This window comes from Leucoraja erinacea, chromosome 11, assembly GCF_028641065.1.
Source record: "Leucoraja erinacea ecotype New England chromosome 11, Leri_hhj_1, whole genome shotgun sequence".
NCBI classification, from domain to species: Eukaryota; Metazoa; Chordata; class Chondrichthyes; order Rajiformes; family Rajidae; genus Leucoraja; species Leucoraja erinaceus.
Window position 1 is genome coordinate 52,031,834 of NC_073387.1, and position 21,347 is coordinate 52,053,180.

Here is a 21,347-nt window from a genome sequence, read left to right on the forward strand (position 1 = left end):
GGGGGCTCGGAAACACTATGCAAACCTGCAAAGAAAGAAGCACTCCGGATGAGACGGAGCGGTGCTGCTTCAGACACACCCAGTGCCCTCCTGGGGCTGCAAAGCTGCGAGAAACCTACGGAATAAATGCGTAACCAAAAAAAAAAGAAAATACACAAGACAGAACAATGGGATTAGTAATGCTATCAGGCACAAGTTAGATAACAGCAAGGACTTCCTTTTTTCGAAAGCAAAAAGAAAGTCTGAATTCTTCTTTTCTAAATGAAAGCCAAATTCTTTTTTATTGTAAATGGAAGGTTTAAATAATTCTGGACCAAAACAGATTTAAATGCACATATACAAAGTAAACACACACCTCTTTACCTCTCAGCACTCGCTCTGTAAATTCAAAAAGGCTGAAGACAAAGGCTTGTCCATTGCTGACAAAAATGATTCTTTTAAGAAATAAAATTACCAAAACGGGGGGAAAAAAAGTAGGATAGCTTTTCTGTGAATGTTTGGGACAGGGACCAAAAGTGGGGGAAATATACTTAAGCTACTGCTTTAAAACTGGTTCAATGGATATTATCTAACAAGAATAAATTGTAACAAGTATAAAAACTTCAGTGATGAATTTGAAGGGCAAAAATGGGCACTTTCAGAACCAGCTTGTCAAGTTTGGTATAGGTTAGAGATGCAGCGTGGACACAGCCCCTTCGGCCCACATTGACCAACGATCACCAACGATCTCCCTAGTTCTACATTGTCCCAGTTTCGCATACTACACAATAGGGACAATTTACACAAGCCAATTCACCTATAAGCCTGCCGCCTTTGTAGTGTGGGATGAAACCTGAGCACCTGGAGAAACCCACGCAGTCACAGGGAGAACGTACAAACTCCACATAGACAGCACCCGCAGTTATCAATGAAAATGACAATGTCTTCTTCATTTTTGTGTCCAGCAGTGTAAAAATAAATTATAACCATGATCATGACATACAAACTAGAAATCTCCCCACCTATGATGGATTTTTAAATATTTTTTGATGAATATCAATTTAACATCTTTCATTCTTTTCATTACAAAGGTTATAAGATATACTGAAAAACAATAATTGCAATAAATAATCTCAGAAATTGGACAGCATCAACCAAAAGGAAATTGTGTTACAAATACAAGTATTAATAACATCATCCATTTAAATAATCTATTTTAAATTTTTATCCCTGAACTTCAACAAGAGAAACTGTGCAAATGATTACATTCATTCATGTTCTCTGTCATGTTTTGTCCTTTAAGATATATTTTAAGTAACAGTATTAAACAAGCAAAGATCGTGTTTAAATCACGCAGCAATAATAATGTGAATACTGCACATCATCACAGGCAGCAGTTAGCATCTTTAATCTTGCATACTGTAATGTATTTAACTGCGGCAATTCCCCATGGCTTAGTTTAGATTCATTTAGATTTGAGATACAATGTGGAATCGGACCCGTCAGTCCACGCCGACCATCCACACACTAGTTCTATCCCACACACTAGGGATAATTTACAGAAGTCAATTAACCTACAAACCTGTACATCTTTGGAATGTGGGAGAAAACTGGAGCACCCGGAGAAATCCCACGCAGTCACAGGGAGAACGTGCAAACTCAGTACAGACAGCACCCGAGGTCGGGATCGAACCCGGGTCTCTGGGGCTCTGGGATAGCGGTTCTACCCGCTGTGCCACTGTGGTGACCACCAGCATAACCCCTTCAAGACGGATTGAATTGATTGATTGAATTGGTTGATACAGCATGGAAACAGGGCCTTCGGCTCACCATCGATCATCCTTCACACTAGTTCTATGTTCCACCTTCTCACTCACTCCCAACACACTAGAGACAATTTATAGCAACAAATTAACCTACAAACCTGCGTGTCTTTGTGATATGGGGCAAAACCTGGAGCACTGGGAGGAAACCCAGCAAGAATGTCAAAGGGAGAACATGCAAACTCCACACAGACAGCACCCGAGATCAGGATCAAAGTCTGGGGCTGTAAGATAATATAGCGGCCCTACCAGCTGTGCCGACCACTAGAATACCCCTTCAAGATTGCCAAGGGAACAATATTTGGCTTTCAAAGTACGTCATGCCATGAGCAGCCTGTCAGAATAGCGGCAGTTCGGATTTCACTTGTGATCACGGGACATTTCAACAGCCACAACAGTATCCAGCACAGAATAACAAACATGGGTGAGCCAAGCCTAACGTACAGGACAAGCATTTAGATGCTTAGCAGTCCGGTAAAATAGCAAGCCGACTGCAGTGGGAAAATTACCTTGCAAAATGTGCTACCGGTTCTCTATGTTAAAATAAGGCCTCTTATCTAGTTGGTGACAGTTAAGATTCAGAATGTCAATTCATTGTTGCATGAATGTGGGATTGGCACGACAATGATTGAGGTCTTTTTATCCGATTAGCCAGAGATTTCTATACAAAATTTATCTCCAACTTCTTGTGAGACTTTATTCTTGTGCAAGTTAAAAATTATAGCATAGAAATTGTTGCACGTAATGATGTTGCTTTAAAACCTTTATCTGCCTGGTTTAGAACCTTAAACAAACACCTTTCTTTGAGGGAGCAAGGGAGACTAATCTGTTGGACTGACCCCACCCTCCAAAACAAACATTTGTTCAAAACTGAAACTTACCAACAAGACTGTTTATCAGGACATTTTGATCGGTGCAAGGTTTTGTCGTGGTGGTGTCTTGATTTATAAATTCAAGGCTGTCTTGTAATCTTAAAGCACAATCAAAAACACAGGTCATTAATTGATAGCAAAGTCATCCACCAGAAAGCGCAAAAGCTACTCACCATTAAGCCAGAAATTTCTATTAAAAAAAAAAAATCTCAAACTACTTGCAAGACTTTATTCCTGTATAATAAAAAAAATTATAGCATAGAAATCTGTGGAGCAGCGGTAGAGTTGCTGCCTTGCAGCACTTCCAGCGCCAGAGACCCAGGGTTCGATCCCGACTATGAGTGCTGTCTGTAAGGAGTTTGTACGTTCTCCCCGTGTCCGCGTGGGTTTTCTCTCAGAGTTTCGGTTTCCTCACACAGTCCAAAGACGTACAGGTTTGTAGATTAATTGGCTTGGTGGATGTGTAGATTGTCACTAGTGTGTGTAGGATAATGTTAATGTGCGGGGAACGGTAGTTGGCGTGGACTCAGTGGGCTGAAGGGCCTGTGCAAGGTACAATTTTGTACCTCTAAAGTAAAAAATTGTTGCGCATAATAATATTCCTTTAGAACATTTAACTGTTGACTATAAGGATGACATTAAGGCATGGTATAAGAGGAAATATATCTACGTCATATCAGGTGTTGCGCTACCGTTCATCATATGACAAGGCAACACTTTCAGTTTTGTGAGTATTTCCCCTTTCCCCGCAATGTGAATGCCACAAAACTAATGTATACCAATCTTCAAAGGCAAATCCTCAGAATTACAACAAATTTTGAAAGGTTAGGCCGTCGCCAAAGATGATAATCGTCTCCATTCGCGAGACAGTGTTATAAGGTCAGATTTTGTTTCTCAGGAATATTATTAACTGGATCTTATTACTGGCTTCCTCATCTTACTGTAGCATTTCAAAATATCTCCTCGTCTCCTTAAATAACATGATACACCATGGTAACAAACTCTGCTCACCTCAGTCAAAATAAATGATAATCAATATATTAATGTCAGAATCCGAAAACATAACTGGAATGCCGATTAGGAACTGGTGGCCGATTAGGAAAAGAGGAGATGCAACGAGACCTGGGTGTCATGGTACACCAGTCATTGAAAGTAGACATGCAGCTGCAGCAGGCAGTGAAGAAAGCGAATGACATGTTAGCATTCATAGCAAAAGGATTTGAGTATAGGAGCAGGGAGGTTCTACTGCAGTTGTGCAGGGTCTTGGTAAAACCACACCTGGAATATTGCGTACAGCTTTGGTCTCCTAATCTGAGGAAAGACATTCTTGCCATAGAGGGAGTACAGAGAAGGTTCACCAGACTGATTCCTGGGATGTCAGGACTTTCATATGAAGAAAGACTGGATAGACTCGGCTTGTAGTCGCTAGAATTTAGAAGATTGAGGGGGGATCTTATAGAAACTTACAAAATTCTTAAGGGGTTGGACAGGCTAGATGCAGGAAGATTGTTCCTGATGTTGGGGAAGTCCACAACAAGGGGTCACAGTTTAAGGATAAGGGGGAAATCTTTTAGGACCGAGATGAGAAAAACATTTTTTATACAGAGAGTGGTGAATCTCTGGAATTCTCTGCCACAGAAGGCAGTTGAGGCCAGTTCATTGGCTATATTTAAGAGGGAGTTAGATGTGGTTCTTGTGGCTAAAGGGATCAGGGGGTATGGAGAGAAGGCAGGTACAGGATACTGAGTTGGATGATCAGCCATGATCATATTGAATGGCGGTGCAGGCTCGAAGGGCCTGCACCTATTTTCTATGTTTCTATAACTGGAATGAGTATGGAAGTTAACTCTTGAGTTAAGACACAGGGAACTGCAGATGCTGGTTTACAAATAACTAACTTTTCTACGAGGTTAACCAAGTTTTAACAAAGTGAACCATGTTTTCCAGCAACACAAGTTAGAAAATAGGTAAGATTGTTCCCTTTGGATGCCATGTTAGAAAACAGGTAAGATTGTCAAGTTCTGACCAAGTAATATTTGGTGAATGTCAGTGATTAGTGATTTAAAATGGTAGTTTACAGCCAACTTCATTGGGCAAAATTAAAAATGAACCAAGCATTGATTTTGAGGCATTCTTTTTACACATAAAAGTTATTTGAAAATGGAACAATAGAAATGGTACCCACGTATTCAAGCTTCCAGTCACACTGCCACCAGTACGAGCTGTGAAAATCTTGCTGAGCATTAGTTGAGGCGGAGACCTGGAAGAGTAAAAAACAGAAAGGTTCAATTATTAGGACAATTTGAAAAAAAAAAAAAATTTCCTTCAAAAATTAAAATACCAAATTATTTTTAATCCAAAAGCAGTGCCACAGATTCTTGTTGGAATAGATAGTGGATTGTCTACACGAAGACAGACAATATTTCTCTCTGACCTAACACACAACACTTGGACCACTTACATTGAGTATAAAGGCTTCATTATGCACTCTTGCAGGTGCACGAGGCACATTGCAGCTATGCAAAGTATCCTGACTGCAAAACTACCCATTCACAAATCCATACATGCCTTACACAAGCTGGTAGTGACTCATGGAGTCACAGGAAGTATGTGACTTGGAAAAGGACATTAATCACGCATGAACATGTCACTTATGCTAACAGCCGCCTTTAACCCAACAAATCTAAAGTGAAAAACACAATGAAGGACTGAAATAGTAAGTTCTTTGGAACAGACACTATTTTTAATGTTACCAATTAAAGATCAACGCAATAAATTGTTGGGAACCAATTAATCTCAGAGTCAAGAGTCAAGAGTGTTTTATTGTCACGTGTCCCAGATAGACAGAACAATTAAACTCTTACTTTCGTTCTTGCCTTCAGCAACACAACAGAATATGTACACATAGTACACTATGTACACTACATAATACACTAACATGGCCATATAACAAAGGTGCAGCACACGATCAGGCCCATTATGTATGTGCCGAACATGATACCTAGATAAACTCATCTCATCTGCCTGCACGCGATCCAACCCTTCCATATCCATGCACCTATAGACAATAGACAATAGGTGCAGGAGTAGGCCATTCAGCCCTTCGGGCCAGCACCGCCATTCATTGTGATCATTCATGGCTGATCATCCATAATCAGTACCCCGTTCCTGCCTTCTCCCCATATCCCCTGACTCCGCTATTTTTAACTGCCCTATCTAACTCTCTCTTGAAAGCATCCAGAGAAACTGCCTCCACCGCCCTCTGAGGCAGTGAATTCCACAGACTCGCCACTCTCTGTGTGAAAAAGTGTTTCCTCATCTCCGTTCTAAATGGCTTACTCCTTATTCGTAAACTGTGGCCCCTGGTTCTGGACTCCCCCAACATTTGGAACATGTTTCCTGCCTCTAGCGTGTCCAAGCCCTTAATAGAAACATAGAAAATAGGTGCAGGAGTAGGCCATTCGGCCCTTCGAGCTTGCACCGCCATTCAATGTGATCATGGCTGATCATCCAACTCAGTATCCTGTACCTGCCTTCTCTCCATACCCCCTGATCCCTTTAGCCACAAGGGCCATATCTAACTCCCTCTTAATATAGCCACAAGGACCACATCTAACCCCCTCTTAAAAGATAGCCCCCTTATGAAACTGTCCCTTGTTCCTTCCAACATACATTCTGCATCAGAGTCCAATTCAGATTTTGTAAGGAGACCAAAAATTCTAGTACAAGCAAAATCTATCAGTCTTTCTTCATATGAAAGTGTGACATCCCAGGAATCAGTCTGGTGAACCTTCTCTGTACTCCAAAGACCCTTTCCTCAGATAGGAGACAAAACTGTATGCTGCAGTAGAACCTCCCTGCTCTTATACTCAAATCCTTTTGCTATGAAATCTTATATGTTTCAAAACTTATCTAAAAATGTCTTAAACACCACTATCATAACTACTTACACCAGCACCCTTGACAGCACGTTCCAGGCACCCACCTGTAATTACAAAAACTAGCCCCGCACATCTCCTTTAAACTTTGCCCCTCTCACCTCAAAGCCATGCCCTCAAATCATTTAGATTTTTTTTTCCAGCCTGGGGAAAAGATTTTGATTGTCTGCCCTGTCAATGCCACTCATCATTTCATATACTTCCATCAATTCTCTCCTCAAACTTTAGCATTCATAAATGATAGGAACATAATTAGGCCATTTGGCCCATCAAGGCTACTGTGCCATTCAATCGGGGCTGATCTATATCTCCCTCTTAACGCCATTCTCCTGCCTTCTCGAGAAAGCAATCCAATCCATGCTGTAGTGTGGGGCAAGCTATGAATACTAGTCAAAATCTAAAATGTAGCTGGATCACGTTTTTACCAAGTTAATCCGGCCAAATTTTTGTTTTAGATTTAGTTTAAAATTTAAAAAGAACACTGGATTGTTAGCGTGGAACGGGGACATAACAATTTTACTGCCTGTTAGAACAGAAAGTCCTCATACCGGATCTGATGAATCTTTAAAGTTGAACCTTTGTAGCTCATAGCCACAGAACCAAACATCATCTCACCAAGCATGTTGGCATCTGAGGATTGTCGCGAGCTCTGCAAAAAAAAAAAAAAACACAATTTAAAAACAATGATAACAATTCTTTAACATTCAAAAACAAAAATAATCCTATTGTATACCATCTGGGTAATAAATAAGATAACGCAACAAGCAGCATCTTCACCAGCTAGACACAAAATGCTTGACTAACTCGGCAGGTCAGACAGTATCTCTGGAGAAATGGAATAGACGACGTTTCGGACCCTTCTTCTGACCCTAACATCAGCAGTATTGTCCCCTGCACATTTTGTCTGCAGTATCTGTATGTATCTGTACAGTATCTTTGCTCTGTACGTGAGATACACACTAAATGCTGGAGTATCTCAGCGGGACGGGTAGCATGTCAGGAGATAAGGAACGGGTGATGTCTCGGGTCCAGACCCTGCTTCAGACAGTACATGAGTTTTATATGATTGTATTTATTTCTGGTATATCTGATCTATTTGGCTAGCGTACAAAAACAACGTCTCCCAGTAAATGTGACAATAATAAACGTAACATTTTAAAATATTCACTTGTATGTTGAACTGGTTGGTCTGCAACACTCTTCGGCCATTTCTACCTTAAAAACAATTATGAAAATCCCACAATGTGGGAGAGATGCGGGATGACGACTTAAACATTAACACAGTCACTGTACATTGTGTTCACAAAGTTGTAGAGATGTTGGCCCACAGATTTCTGTAAAAACTCTTCCTACCTCCCAAAGATGTCAATATTTTGATGTACAAAAGTAAAGCCAGACTGCCAAAGACAAACCCGTGCATACTTTGTAAATAAAATCACCGCACGAAACCCACGGATGCATTACTTATGGAAACGGCAAAGGTATTCAGCAAACGTTGATTCAACTGATAGCAAACTGCCCATTTTCTTTCTAAAAATACAGTTTCCATTTTCATAGGATACACGAAAATAGACTTTCGGCTTTAAAGATACAGCGCCGAAACAGGTCCTTCGGCCCGCCGAGTCCGCGCCGACCAGCGATCACCCCGTACACTAACATTATCCTACACACTAGGGACAATTTATAGAAGCTAATTAACCTACAAATTGTGCGCCTTTGGAGTGTGGGAGGAAACTGGAGCATCCAGAGAAAACCCACAGGGTCACTAGGAGAACGCACAAACTCCACATGGACAGGATCCGTGGTCAGGAAATAACCTGGGTCTCTGTCACTGTAGGGCAGCAACTCTATCACTGCACCACATTGACAAATGTATACACTTTGTCATTATAGTACTTAGTATGATTTTGATTTATTCATTGGCTGCGTTGGGGGACCAGGCCTCCTGTGTGACGGGTCCCACTTAGTCTAGTTCTTTATCAAAGGGAGTGTCATTCTCAAACTAAACAGCAATAAAGTGCAACAATTTGCAGTTAGATCTGCCATTATGTAATAGTTGTTTTTCTAAGAACCTCACGTTATAGAATATTATGTGATAAAAACAATCCCGTCAATACAGAAAATGGAGCTTGGGTCTAGAGTTTCAGGCTAGCTTACAACCCAACAGTCTGAACATTGAATTCTCTGATTAACCCCACCCCAAATCCCACCCTCCTTGCTTCCAGCTTTCTTCACTACCCCCCGCACCCAACCCACACCACAATCAGGCTGAAGGGTCTCGACCCGAGATGTCACCTATTAATATTCTCCAGAGATGCTGCCTGACCTGCTGAGTTACTCCAGCACAGTGTGCATTTTTAACCAGCATCTACAGTTTCTTGTTTCTCCACCCAATAGCAGTTTATTTTTTCCAGGCGTTGCTTTCGAGAAACTAAAGGCAAGAATTACAATTGGTATATAGTAACCTCAAGCTTTACCTGGCATTTTGAGGACTGATCTTTCGAGTTGGATGTGGATGAAGAGGAGGATGAGAAGCTGTCCGATGAGCCAATGCAACTATTGCATTTCGAGTGGCAATATTTCTCCAGAATCTTTGTTTGGATCTCACTGCAAACTTTCTGTAAATAAGCAAGTTTTTATTATCATTAATAAAATAGTTCTGTTGAATCAGTAGAGTTGCAGCGCCAGAGACTACGGGCGCTGTCTGTACAGAGTCTGCACACGTTACATTGCCGGATGTGTAAGTGAAGAAAACATTGTCATTTTCATTGATAACCGCGGGTGCTGTCAAGATACAAGATACATTTATTTGTCACGTGTAACAATTGGTACAGTGAAATGTGTGGTCGCCGTACAGCCATACAATAATAAAGAGCACAGAACACGACATCCCCACACAGCGGGATCAAAGGTTCCCACTGTGAGGGAAGGTTCCAAAAATCCTCCTCTGTTGTCCTCCCGTGGTCGGGGGGCTCCCGAACCCCCCGCTGTCACCGCTACGGGCGGCCCGATGTTCAGGCCCACTCGCCAATTCGCCGGGGTGATGGAAATGGAAGTCCGACGTCGGGACTGGAGGACATCCTCAGCGGCTTGGACATCCGAGTCGGGCACCTCCTACCGGAGTCCGTGGCTCCCGAAGTCCGCAGGCCGCACTGGACAGAGATGCAACGCTGGCGGCCCTCGGCAAAGGGCCCCAGGACTCCGCGATGTTGTTCAGCACCGCCCGCGCCGGGAGCTCTACGAACCACAGGTCCGATGTTGGAGCAGCCGCCCAACGCTCCTGAGCTCCAAACGGCGATCCAGGTAACGCATCACCCGCTCCGCGGCGAATTCAGCGCCGCCGCTTCTGAACCTCGGGCCCCTGGCAGGAAAGGCCGCTCCAATCCAGGCGGTAGGCTGCGAGCAGGGGAGCGAGGACTAGACTCGAAGAATAGTCGCGTCCTCGCCAGGAAGTGACTGGGAAACAGTTTCCCCCTTACCCTACCCCCCCTCCCCACATAAAAAAGCTAAAGAAATCTCCAAAACAAACTTTAAAACTAACTAATAATAAAAAAGATTGAAAAACAAACAGACTGTAGGCAGAGGCTGCCTTCAATACGGCGCCCCTAGTGGAAACTCTGTACGGAGTTTGTGCGTTCTCCCTGTAACTGTGTGGGTTTTCTCCTTGTGCCCCGGTTTCCTCCTACACCCCAAGGACGTCTAGGTTTGCAGGTTAATTGGCTTCTGTAAATTGTCCCTATTGTGCAAGATAGTGCTAGTGTACGGGGGGGGATACGGGGGGGGTGATCGCTGGTCAGCACAGCTCGGTGGGCCGAATGGCCTGGATCCACGTTGTATTTTTAAACTAAACCAAACTAAATCATTTAAAAAACATGAAGGGAAGGAAGGAAAAGGGAAGGAAGTGGGAGAGAAAAAGCAGGCAGCTGTTTTGTGTGAGTGTTACCAATCCTGCAGGTGGCAGCACAAAGGGAAACCTTTGGTGACAAATTGACTGCAGTGAAGCTAGTTTCACCACAACATAAGGTGCAGTTGAATGGCATGGAAATGATCAAATCGATTCATCTCAAGTGGCAAGGTCATGCACGTTGGCAAACATTCATCAAGATAAATCCCGCTGCGTCCTTGTGTGTTCACAAGAGCATTGAAAAAGAATCATCGAAAGAAGACACAAAGTGCTGGAGCAACTCGGTGGGTCAGCCAGCATCTATGGAGAACATAGATAGGTGACGTTTCAGGTCGGGGCCCTTCTCGAGACGATCGATAGGTGCAAGAAGGAGTGGGTTGGTGAAAGAGAACCATCTGAAGACACACCCCTGGGTTTAGCCAGCAGAGCATTGAAAAACATACATAGGTGTCTCAGGCACACCAAGCGTTTTGGTGACTAGTTCACACCGCATGTGTGTATGGAATGAGCTGCCAGAGGAAGTAGTTGATGCAGATACAATAATATACTTTAAAAAACACTTGGACAAATTTATGGATAGGAAAGGTTTAGAGGGACATGTGCCAAATGTGGGCAGGTGGGGCTAGAGCAGATGTGGCATCTTGGTCAGCATGGCCAAGTTGGGCTGAAGGGACTGTTTCCATGCTGTATGACTGGATATAACATTACAACACAAAATAACAAAACTCCAAAAATCTTGAAATATCAAATATTAATACATTATATATAAAATTTAAACTTGCAAATAAAAACCAGACAATTAAATAAAGCTTCCAAAAATACTAACTTAACGCGTTGTATCTTCTCTCTCCCACTGAAATCAAAGGAGACGTCATGGTGCCAAGTCTAACCTGCTGCCTCAGCAAGGCCAGCAGCATAATCAAGGCCCCATCTCACACCAGTTTCCCTCTTCTCCCTTGTCCCATCAGGCAAGAAGCACAGAAGTGTGAAGACGCACACCTCCAGATTCAGCATAGTTTCTTCCCTGGAGAGAAGGAATGGGTGACCTTTCGGGTCGAGACCCTTCTTCAGAGAGTCTAAAGAAAGGTCCCATTGAGTTACTCCAGCATTTTGTGTCTATCTTCAGTTTAAACCAGCATCTGTAGTTCCTTCGTACACAGTTTCTTCCCAGCTGTTATCAGGCAACTGAACCATCCTATCAACAACTAGAGAGCGGTCCTGACCTGCCACCTGCCTCATTGGGGCCCCTCGGACTACCTTTAATCAGACGCTACTGGACGTTATCTTGCACTAAACGTTATTCCCTTTATCCTGAACTGTACACTGTGGACAGCTCGATTGTAATCACGTGCAGCCTTTCTTCTGCTTAGCCGCAACAAAAGCATTTCACTGCACCCCGGTACACGAGACAACAAACTAAACTAAACTGGTGAAGTATTTTTTTTTTGAACAGTTTCCTCTCAAAGAGCAGGCAATTTAACACAGCTCAGTTTCTATTCCTGAACTCTGAGGATGTCCAATGTCAGAGCTCAATTAGCAAACGTCCAGCAAGCAGCTGCGCGCAAGTGTAGCATGTCGGGATTTCATATGCGTGGGTGGGGAGAATCTCAAGCAGTGGTATTTCCCAACAAATAATTTCCATCGTACACTCCTGGCTAAATCCTGCTACATATTGCACTCCAAGGGAATAGTCTGGGCAAACACAACCCAGTGGGGCACAATGGCGCAGCTGGTAGAGCTGCTGCCTCACAGCGACAGAGACCCGGGTTCTATCCTGGCCTTGGGTGCTGTCTGTGTGGAGGTTGCACGTACGCCCCGTGACCACGTGGGTTTTCTTCAGGTGCTCGGGATTCTTTCCACGGCCCAAAGACGTGCGGGTTTGTCGGTTAATTGGCTTCTGTAAATTGTCTGTCTTGTGCAGGATAGAACAGGGTGATCGTTGGTCGGCGTGGGTTGTACGACTTAATTCCACGCTGTATCTCTAAACTAAATCAACCTAAAATCTCTGAGTGCTCCGGTTCCGTTCCACATCCCAAAGAAGTGTGCGTTGGTTGGTTAATTGGCCTATGTAAAATAGTATACAAGGATGGGAGGCGATAGTGGGGTCACTTTGAACTAGTGTGAATGGGTGACGATGATCGGCAAGCACTCTGTGGGTGGAAGAACCTGGTTTCATGATGCATCTCTGTACCGTATCTAAACTAAACCTCAAGACACAGAGTTGGTCATTTCAATTCCCGTATTGACTAAAATGCTAAAAGCACATGATTATTCAAATCAGTTTGCATTATACTGAAATTGAAATATGCCCAAGTGTTGTGTGAAATGTGTTGTATTCAGTAGCCAATTATGAAAACACCTCAGCAAAGGTTCGTCATGAAAGGCAACTTGTAATGACGATCAAAGCTGAAAATAGACCTGGCCATGGATGTGGTCTTAGAATCATTTACCAGTACTGAAACTAATCTACTAGAGTTGACAATAACTTCCCCATGCTATTATTTTCCTAGTTTCTCTCCCCCATGCATCTCACTTCTCCCTCACCTTTCTCAAATAATGGAATAATTACAAAAAATGTAAATATACAAAATTTATATTCTTCAAATTTATTTATGCCGTCCATGCCGACTACTTGCCTTGCGTTGACTAGTTTTCCTATTTTGCAGTATTGACCACTGCTGAAAATTGATGCACAAGTTGGAAACTGATTTTCAATTTCCTAACATCACAAAGTTTCATCCGTTCTTATTCTGAGGTTCCTCAACTATTTCATCTACTAACCAAGACACGTCATCAGTGAAACAAATCTGTCCAGCACCTCAAATGTATGTGGAAACGATCTTATCTTCTATCCCTTTAACTAAACTCAGCATCTTCATCCATTTGCTTCATCTAATCCCATAATATTCTTGCCTAAATGAAAACACACAGTGCTGAGATAACTCAGCAGATCAGACAGCATCTGTGGAGACATGGATAGATTATATTTCAGATTGGGACCCTTCTTCAGAGTCTGCAGAAGGTTACTGACCCAGAATATTTTCTGTTCATTCTCTCCACTGATGCTGCCCGACCCATTGAGTTATTCCAGCACTGTGTGTTTTGTTCATCTCTCTCTCTCTCTCCCTCCCTCCCTCTCCTCCTCCCTTCCCCAAACCCATACCCACTACATGTTATAGTACCTGCCTGAACCACGTCCCCTGGCAGCTCAATCCATATACCCAGCACCCCCTGAGTGGAAAAAGTTGCCCCTCAGTATCCTATTACCTTTTTCATCTCTCGTTTTCAAATCTATTTCCTCTGGTTTTTGAATCCCCTACCCTGGGAAAAGGACTGTGCATTGTGCATTCACCCCCATCAACTCTCATGATTTTATCACCCCTCACGCTCTGTGCTCTAAGAAATAAAGTCCCAGCTTACCCAATCACCCCCCCTATAGACACCTCCCATCCCTACCCAAGATGTCACCTATCCATGTTTCCCAGAGATGTGCCCGACCCACCGAGTTACTTCAGCATTTTGTGTCTTTCTCTCCCTACAGCTCAGGCCCTCGAGTCTTGGGAACATCTTTGTAAATTTCCCCAATCAGGTTAATGACATCCTTCCCACAGCAGGGTGACCACAACTGAACACAATTCTCCAAACGCAGCCTCACAAATGTCTCGTGAAACTGTAACGTACCGTCCCCACTTCTATACTCGAGGGTGGAAATCAATTCTTGCTCAAAACATCCACCCAAGTGACCATCATTATAAAACTATATTCGGGACAAACATTTCCTCAGTTTAGAATCACATTTCCATTCACATGTCAGCAACTACACCCTTCTTTCTGCGATGTTTAGTCTCATTTTCTCAACAAGAGTTACAAACACACGTCATCCTGCTGGATGATCATCATATGACTTCCTTAACAGCTCATGGGACTGAACTGCACAAAGACCAGAACAAAATCTCGTTGTCACATGATATAAAAAAACATCCAGGACTGGGCAAGGCAGAGAATACTGCCATTATGGTGTTTAAACTTCAGATTTTAACTGCTTGTGAGATTCTGCTTTACTGCCATGTCAATGTTAACATTTGATTTCATGGCTGCAAGCGCTTCTGGAGAATGTAAAGATGTTTGCAACATTACAAAACTATTATCATGTTTGCTCTCGGAAACAGACTCCAAAAATTCAATGTCACTATTTTAATTGAACAATGGACAGTGGATTAACTTCCACTCATTGAGTCTTTTGACTTTACTTCAGGTTTTAGAGATAAGGCTCGGAAACAGGCACTTCAGCCCATCGAGTCCACACCAACCAGCGATCAGCCCGTACACTAGCACTATCCTACACACTAGGGACAATGCACTAAAGCCAATTAGCCTACAAACCTGCACATCTTTGTAGTGTGGGAAGAAACCGGAGCACCCGGAGAAAACCCACGCGGTCACAGGGAGAACGTGCAAACACCCTACAGACAGCACCCGTGGTCAGGGTCAAAACCGGGTCTCTGGGAATGTGAGGCAGCAACGCCACTATTTCGCCCCATCATATTTCTCGATTTATATTAAATTGTAAAATATTATGACTCAAGTTTCTGCCCAATTAATAAACCAACCACAAGGCAAGCAGCTTATTCTGTGGAGAAAATACACACTCGAGCATCTTTTCCACACGTGTGGTCAGTTTTTCTCCAGGTCTGGCCAGGTCCAAGCACAAGTCACAGATGATTTATGACCAATTCCTCCTCAGCAGCTTTCATTGCCTTTTCCCAATAATACAATGTCATAAATCCTCGTGATTGCCAATGAAAATCGTGTGACATTGAGGTGGAGCACTCGGGGTTGGTTGGCAGCTGTTCCAGAGATCAGATGATTATAATTTTTGATAAGGAAACAGAAGTTAGGACATTATCTCGTCCGGTTTTCTGTTAGAAGGCTTCCGACCCAATTTAAAAATAATGCAGAACTAAGTTCTTACAATGGGTGGCTTATTTTCCCCCCTCAAATAAACCTCCCAAACAAAAAAGGGGTATTAAAAACTGAAGATACACAAAATTGCTGGAGAAACTCAGCGGGTGCAGCAGCATCTATGGAGCGAAGGAAATAGGCGACGTTTCGGGCCAAAACCCTTCTTCAGACTGATGGGGGGTGGGGAGGAGAAGGAAAAAGGGAGGAGGAGGAGCCCGAGGGCGGGGGGGATGGGAGGAGACAGCTCGAGGGTTAAGGAAGGGTGGAGACAGCAAGGGCTAGCAAAAATGGGAGAATTCAACGTTAATGCCATCAGGATGTAAACTGCCCAGGCGGAATACGAGGTGCTGTTCCTCCAATTTCCGGTGTTGCTCACTCTGGCAATGGAGGAGACCCAGGACAAAGAGGTCGGATTGGGAATGGGAGGGGGAGTTGAAGTGCTGAGCCACCGGGAGGTCAGGTTGGTTATTGCGGACTGAGCAGAGGTGTTCGGCGAAACGATCGCCCAACCTACGCTTAGTCTCCCCGATGTAGATCAGCTGACATCTAGAGCAGCGGATGCAGTAGATGAGGTTGGAGGAGATACAGGTGAACCTTTGTCGCACCTGGAACGACTGCTTGGGACCTTGAATGGAGTCGATGGGGGAGGTGAAGGGACAGGTGTTGCATTTCTTGCGGTTGCAACGGAAAGTGCCCGGGGAGGGGGTGGTATGGGAGGGAAAGGGAAGAATTGACAAGGGAGTTGCGGAGGGAGCGGTCTTTGCGGAAGGCAGACATGGGGGGAGATGGGAAGATGTGGCGAGTGGTGGGGTCACGTTGGAGGTGGCGGAAATGGCGGAGGATTATGTGTTGTATTTGCCGGCTGGTGGGATGAAAGGTGAGGACCAGGGGGACTCTGCCCTTGTTGCGAGAGTGGGGATGGGGAGAGAGAGCAGTGTTGCGTGGTATGGATGAGACTCTGGTGCGAGCCTCATCTATGGTGGCGGAGGGGAATCCCCATTCCCTGAAGAACGAGGACATTTCCGATGCCCTGTTATGGAATGTCTCATCCTGGGAACAGATGCGGCATAGGCGGAGGAATTGGGAGTAGGGGATGGAGTCTTTACAGGGGGCAGGGTGGGAAGACGTGTAGTCCAGATAGCCATGTGAGTCAGTTGGTTTGTAATGTATGTCGGTCAGAAGTCTGTCCCCTGCGATGGAGATGGTGAGGTCAAGGAATGGTAGGGAAGTGTCGGAAATGGTCCAGGTGTATTGGAGTGCCGGATGGAAGTTGGTGGTGAAGTGGATGAAGTCAGTCAGTTGTGTGTAGGTGCAGGAGGTGGCTCCAAAGCAGTCATCAATGTGTATTAAAAACTGAATTTTCTTCAGAGATTTGTGTATGCATATATTCACGAAGCATTCATAAGTTCTAGGAGCTGAATGAGGCCATTCAGCCCATCAAGTCTAATTTGCCATTCAATCATGGCTGATCTATTTTTTACATCTCAGCCTCATTCTCCTGCCTTTGTCCAATAACCTCCGACACCCTTACTAATTTAGTTTAGCTTAGAGATATAGCACGGAAACAGGCCTTTGGCCCCCACCGAGTCCGCACCGCCCAACGATCCCCGCACAGTAACATTATCCTACATACACTTGGAACAATGTTACATATTGTACTTCCGGTGACGCTGGTGCCAGCAGCCTCCACCTTCAGCCGGGTATCTTTTTGTTCTTTTGTTTTTTTAGTTATGTTGAAGTGTGTTTTTTATGATTTTTTAAATGTTTTTATGTGGGGGAAGAGGGCACGGTGCGGGGGATACCGTCCTTCAGCCGCTTCCTGGTGAGGACGCGACTATTATTCGAGTCGCGTCCTCGCCCCCCCCTCCCTCCCCCCACAGCGGCCTACCTACCTGGATTGGCACGGCCTTTCCTGCCGGGATCGACCGGAGCTCCAGCAGCGGCGGGACAGCGCTGAAACATCGCGGGGCTGGCGATGCCTTACCGGGGGTCGCCGTCTGGAGCCCGGAGTGCTGGACCTGCTGCACCGACATCCTGGAGCTGCGGTTTGCGGAGCTCCCAACGCGGGCGGCGCTGACTAACAACGCGGGGTCCTGCGACTCTGCCCGGCTCGGCCTGCGGACTCAGGAGCTGCAGACTCCGGCAGCGGGAGGCGGCTGATCGGGAGGTCCAGGCTGCTGAGGAGGAGGATGCTCACCGTCGGGGTTCGGCGTCGGCGTTCCACCAGCCCGGCGTGAGGGCCTGAACATCGGGCCGCCCGGGGCGGCGACTGCGGGTGCTCGGAAGGCCCCGACCACGGATGAACATCTGGGAAGATCGGATGGGAGGCTGGCTGGACTATGGTGCCTTCCTCACCTTGGTGCCACTGTGTTATGTTGTGTCGTGGACTTTCTGTGTTTGTGCTTTTTTTTTTTAAATTCTATTTTATTTTTTTTAATATGTTTTAATATTTATTATTTATTTATTTTTATGATACTGACTGCAAAGGGAAATTAATTTAGTTGTCTCTAATTGAGACAATGACAATAAATTTGAATACAATACAATGAATACAATACAATTTATACCAATCCAATTAACCTGCAAACCTGCATGTCTTTGGAGTGTGGGAGGAAACCGAAGATCTCGGAGAAACCCCACGCAGGTCACGGGAGAACGTACAAACTCTGTACAGGCAACACCCTTGGTCAGGAACAAACCCGGGTCACTGGCGCTGTAAGGCAGCAACTCTACCGCTGCGCCACCGTGCCGCCCTGGTGAATGTTACCGTGTTACCTGAAAGGATGCTCTGGACTGCTGAGATTAGTGAAGTCATGAGCCCCAACATCGCAGTTCTGAAGAGTTGCAGCCTACCCAACACCAAACCTTGCATGCAACCTCTCCGCTCTGCTGCTGCGCCAACGTGCCGCCCATAATCACGGAAGATAATTAGATAAAGAGGAAAAGAAAAAAAAAAAAAATCAGACTTACTGAAGATGAAGTTTCTTCCGTTTTCTTGGAATCGAACAGTACATTTCTGCCTCGCCGCTCACAATCCTGGTAGACGATCAGCCTGATCTGGCTGGGATTGAACTCGGGAGCAGGCCAGCTTGGAAGAGAATGGTCACAGAGTCATTCATAATTACAACCAAAACAGAAATCTCCATTTACATGCTTTTTATAGCTTCCCATCAGACTCTGCTTGAGCACAGCATCCCAGAACACTTGATCACAACATCTTTGCAATCCGTTTTCTAATCTTGCCCGTACAATATCTTCTGCAGGTCAAATGCAGCCTGCTATTCCCATCTGGACATGGGTCACTAGAAATATACTGGAATCCTATTTCAAGTTGGTAGAAGTATACAAAACTACCAGACACGTAGATAGGGTAGACAGTCAGAATCTTTTCCCCCAGGATGTAAAGTTCAAAGGCCAGAGGGCATCGTTTTTAGACATACAACATGGAAACAGGCTCTTCGGGCCACCAAGTCCGCTCCGAATAGTGTTCGCTCGGTACACTAGCACTATCGTAGACACTGAAGCCAATTTACAATTTACCGAGTCAATTAACCTAAAATCCTCTTCGTCTTTGGAGCGTGGGAGGAAAGTAAAGCACTCGGAGAAAACCCACACGGTCATGAGGAGAACGTACAAACAGCAATCGTAACATAGAAACATAGAAAATAGGTGCAGGAGTAGGCCATTCGGCCCTTCGAGCCTGCACCGCCATTCAAATATGATCATGGCTGATCATCCAACTCAGTATCCTGTCTCCAAACCCCCCCTGATCCCTTTAGTCACAAGGGCCACATCTAACTCCCTCTTAAATATAGCCAATTAACTGGCCTCAACTACCTTCTGTGGCAGAGAGTTCCAGAGATTCACCACTCTCTATGTAAAAAATGTTTTCCTCATCTCAGCCCTAAAATATTTCCACCTTATCCTTAAACTGTGACCCCTTGTTCTGGACTTCCCCAACATTGGGAACAATCTTCCTGCATCTAGCCTGTCCAACCCCGGGTCTCTGGCGCTATAAGGCACTAACTCTACCGCTGCACCACTGTAGATTTCAGGCGAGATGGGCAAAATTTAAAGATGAGCGAGACAATTTTTTTTTTTTTTTTTTTTTTTTTTTAAAACAGGTAGGTGCCTGGAACGTGCTGCCTGGGATGGTGATGAAGGTAGATGCAGAGTGGCATTTAATAGGCTTTTGGATATGCAGGGAATGGAGGGATATGGATCACGTGCAGGCGGAGGAGTTTAACGGCATCGTGTTCAGCACGGACATTGTGGGCTGAAGGGCCTGTCCCTGTGCTGTCCCTGTGCTGTACTGTTCTCGGTTGCATGGGGGTTGGCAAGAATGTATCAAGGCTTCATTTGGTTGAAAACCAAAGAAAGGATAAATGGGAGATACACACAAATGTTGGAGTAACTCAGCGGATCAGGCAGCATCTCTGGGGAAAAGGAATAGGTGACATATCGGGTTGAAAACCTTCATCAGACTGACCCTGAGTAATTCCAGCATGTTGTGTCTTTCTTTGCTGTAAACCAGCATCTGCAGTTCCTAATTACACAAGGTTAGACAGGGATGGGTGATAGAGGACGATTCAAAACTTTACACCTAACTAGTCCAACATATACTTACAACGATATAGTCACAGACGTCAATGTATTTTAATTCAGTACATTATATAACGTGCTAAAGGAATAACAAGTCTTCACAACTTCTTGCCTATTTTCCTTGGGTTGTGTTTTATTATTTAAACTGCTAGAGATTGTTTATATTGAGACCCAAGGAAATCATTCATAAAAAGAGCAAATAGTTTAAGTGGCAGAGGCTTGGGTTTGATCCTGACTACGAGTGTTGTCTGTACTGAGTTTGTTCGTTCTCCCCGTGATCTGCGTGGGGTTTCTCCAGGTGCTCCGGTTTTCTTCCACACTCCAAAGACGTCCAGGTTTGTAGGTTAATTGGCTTTGGTAAAAATGGTAAATTGTCCCTCGTGTGTAGGATAGAGCTGTTGTGCGGGGATCGCTGGTCGGCGCGGACTCGGTGGGCTGAAGGGCCTATTTCCACGCTGTATCTCTAAACTAAACTAAATATCAGCATCATAGAAATTTTATTTTTTACAATTCTGCATTACAACCGTCAGGGAAAGTAAAAATACATTCCACCTCCTCCCACCGCCCCCACCCACCATTACACTGTCAGAAGTTGAAAACATTTTGCAAGTGATCTTCAAGAATGTAGTCTGCATTGAGAAGCTGCAGTTCAGACAAGTTTCAGCGAAGAGTTTTCACTGGGAGCGCAGAAAAGTTAATGGACTTAGTGCGGTGGGGTGTAGGAAAGAACTGCAGATTTACACTGAAGAAAGGCACAAAATGCGGGAGTAACTCAGCCGGACAGGCAGCATCTCTGGATAGAAGCAATGGATGACGTTTTGGGAAGGGTCTCGACCCGAAACGTCACCCATTCCTTCTATCCAGAGATGCTGCCTGTCCCGTTGAGTTACTCCAGCATTTTGTGCCTATCTTAAATGGACTTGGGGCGTGATAGTCATGTACCTTTGCGTTAGTGACGTTTCAAGGAAGGTCTGATCCTGTGGAACATTTTGAACCAGTTTGGAAAATGAAAGTGCCAAATTAATCAGGCACATGTTTTATAAACAAGCTGTTTGCTAAAATATGTTGTTTTAGCTAAGAAAATGAAATCCTCCTTTTCCTAGTCGAAAAATTCTCAACTATGACTTGGACTGAGTGCCGAAGATTACAAGCCTAGCCTAGAGAATAAACAACATATTGTGTTAAATGAAAGCTGTAGAATGTAGGCAGTGCATAAAGCTGGAGATTCATGCTGCATAGAACACTACTTTCATCAGTAATATTTATA

General features: G+C 44.4%; 1 protein-coding gene across 2 annotated transcripts in view; it reads right to left on the reverse strand.

Annotated features, from left to right (window-relative positions):
- The window catches only part of fnip1 (folliculin interacting protein 1), a 90,033-nt gene that overhangs the window by 34,530 nt on the left and 34,156 nt on the right, over window positions 1–21,347 (reverse strand). Inside the window, exons 2-7 of one of the 2 annotated variants that reach the window (XM_055643269.1) lie at window positions 18,449–18,566; window positions 9,090–9,230; window positions 7,161–7,261; window positions 4,860–4,934; window positions 2,684–2,772; window positions 26–115 (exon numbers count right to left, since the gene is read on the reverse strand). In XM_055643269.1, coding sequence (XP_055499244.1) covers window positions 26–115; window positions 2,684–2,772; window positions 4,860–4,934; window positions 7,161–7,261; window positions 9,090–9,230; window positions 18,449–18,566 — 614 coding nt within the window. The remainder of the gene's footprint in view (window positions 1–25; window positions 116–2,683; window positions 2,773–4,859; window positions 4,935–7,160; window positions 7,262–9,089; window positions 9,231–18,448; window positions 18,567–21,347) is intronic. The other variant, XM_055643270.1, reaches the window with a different exon arrangement.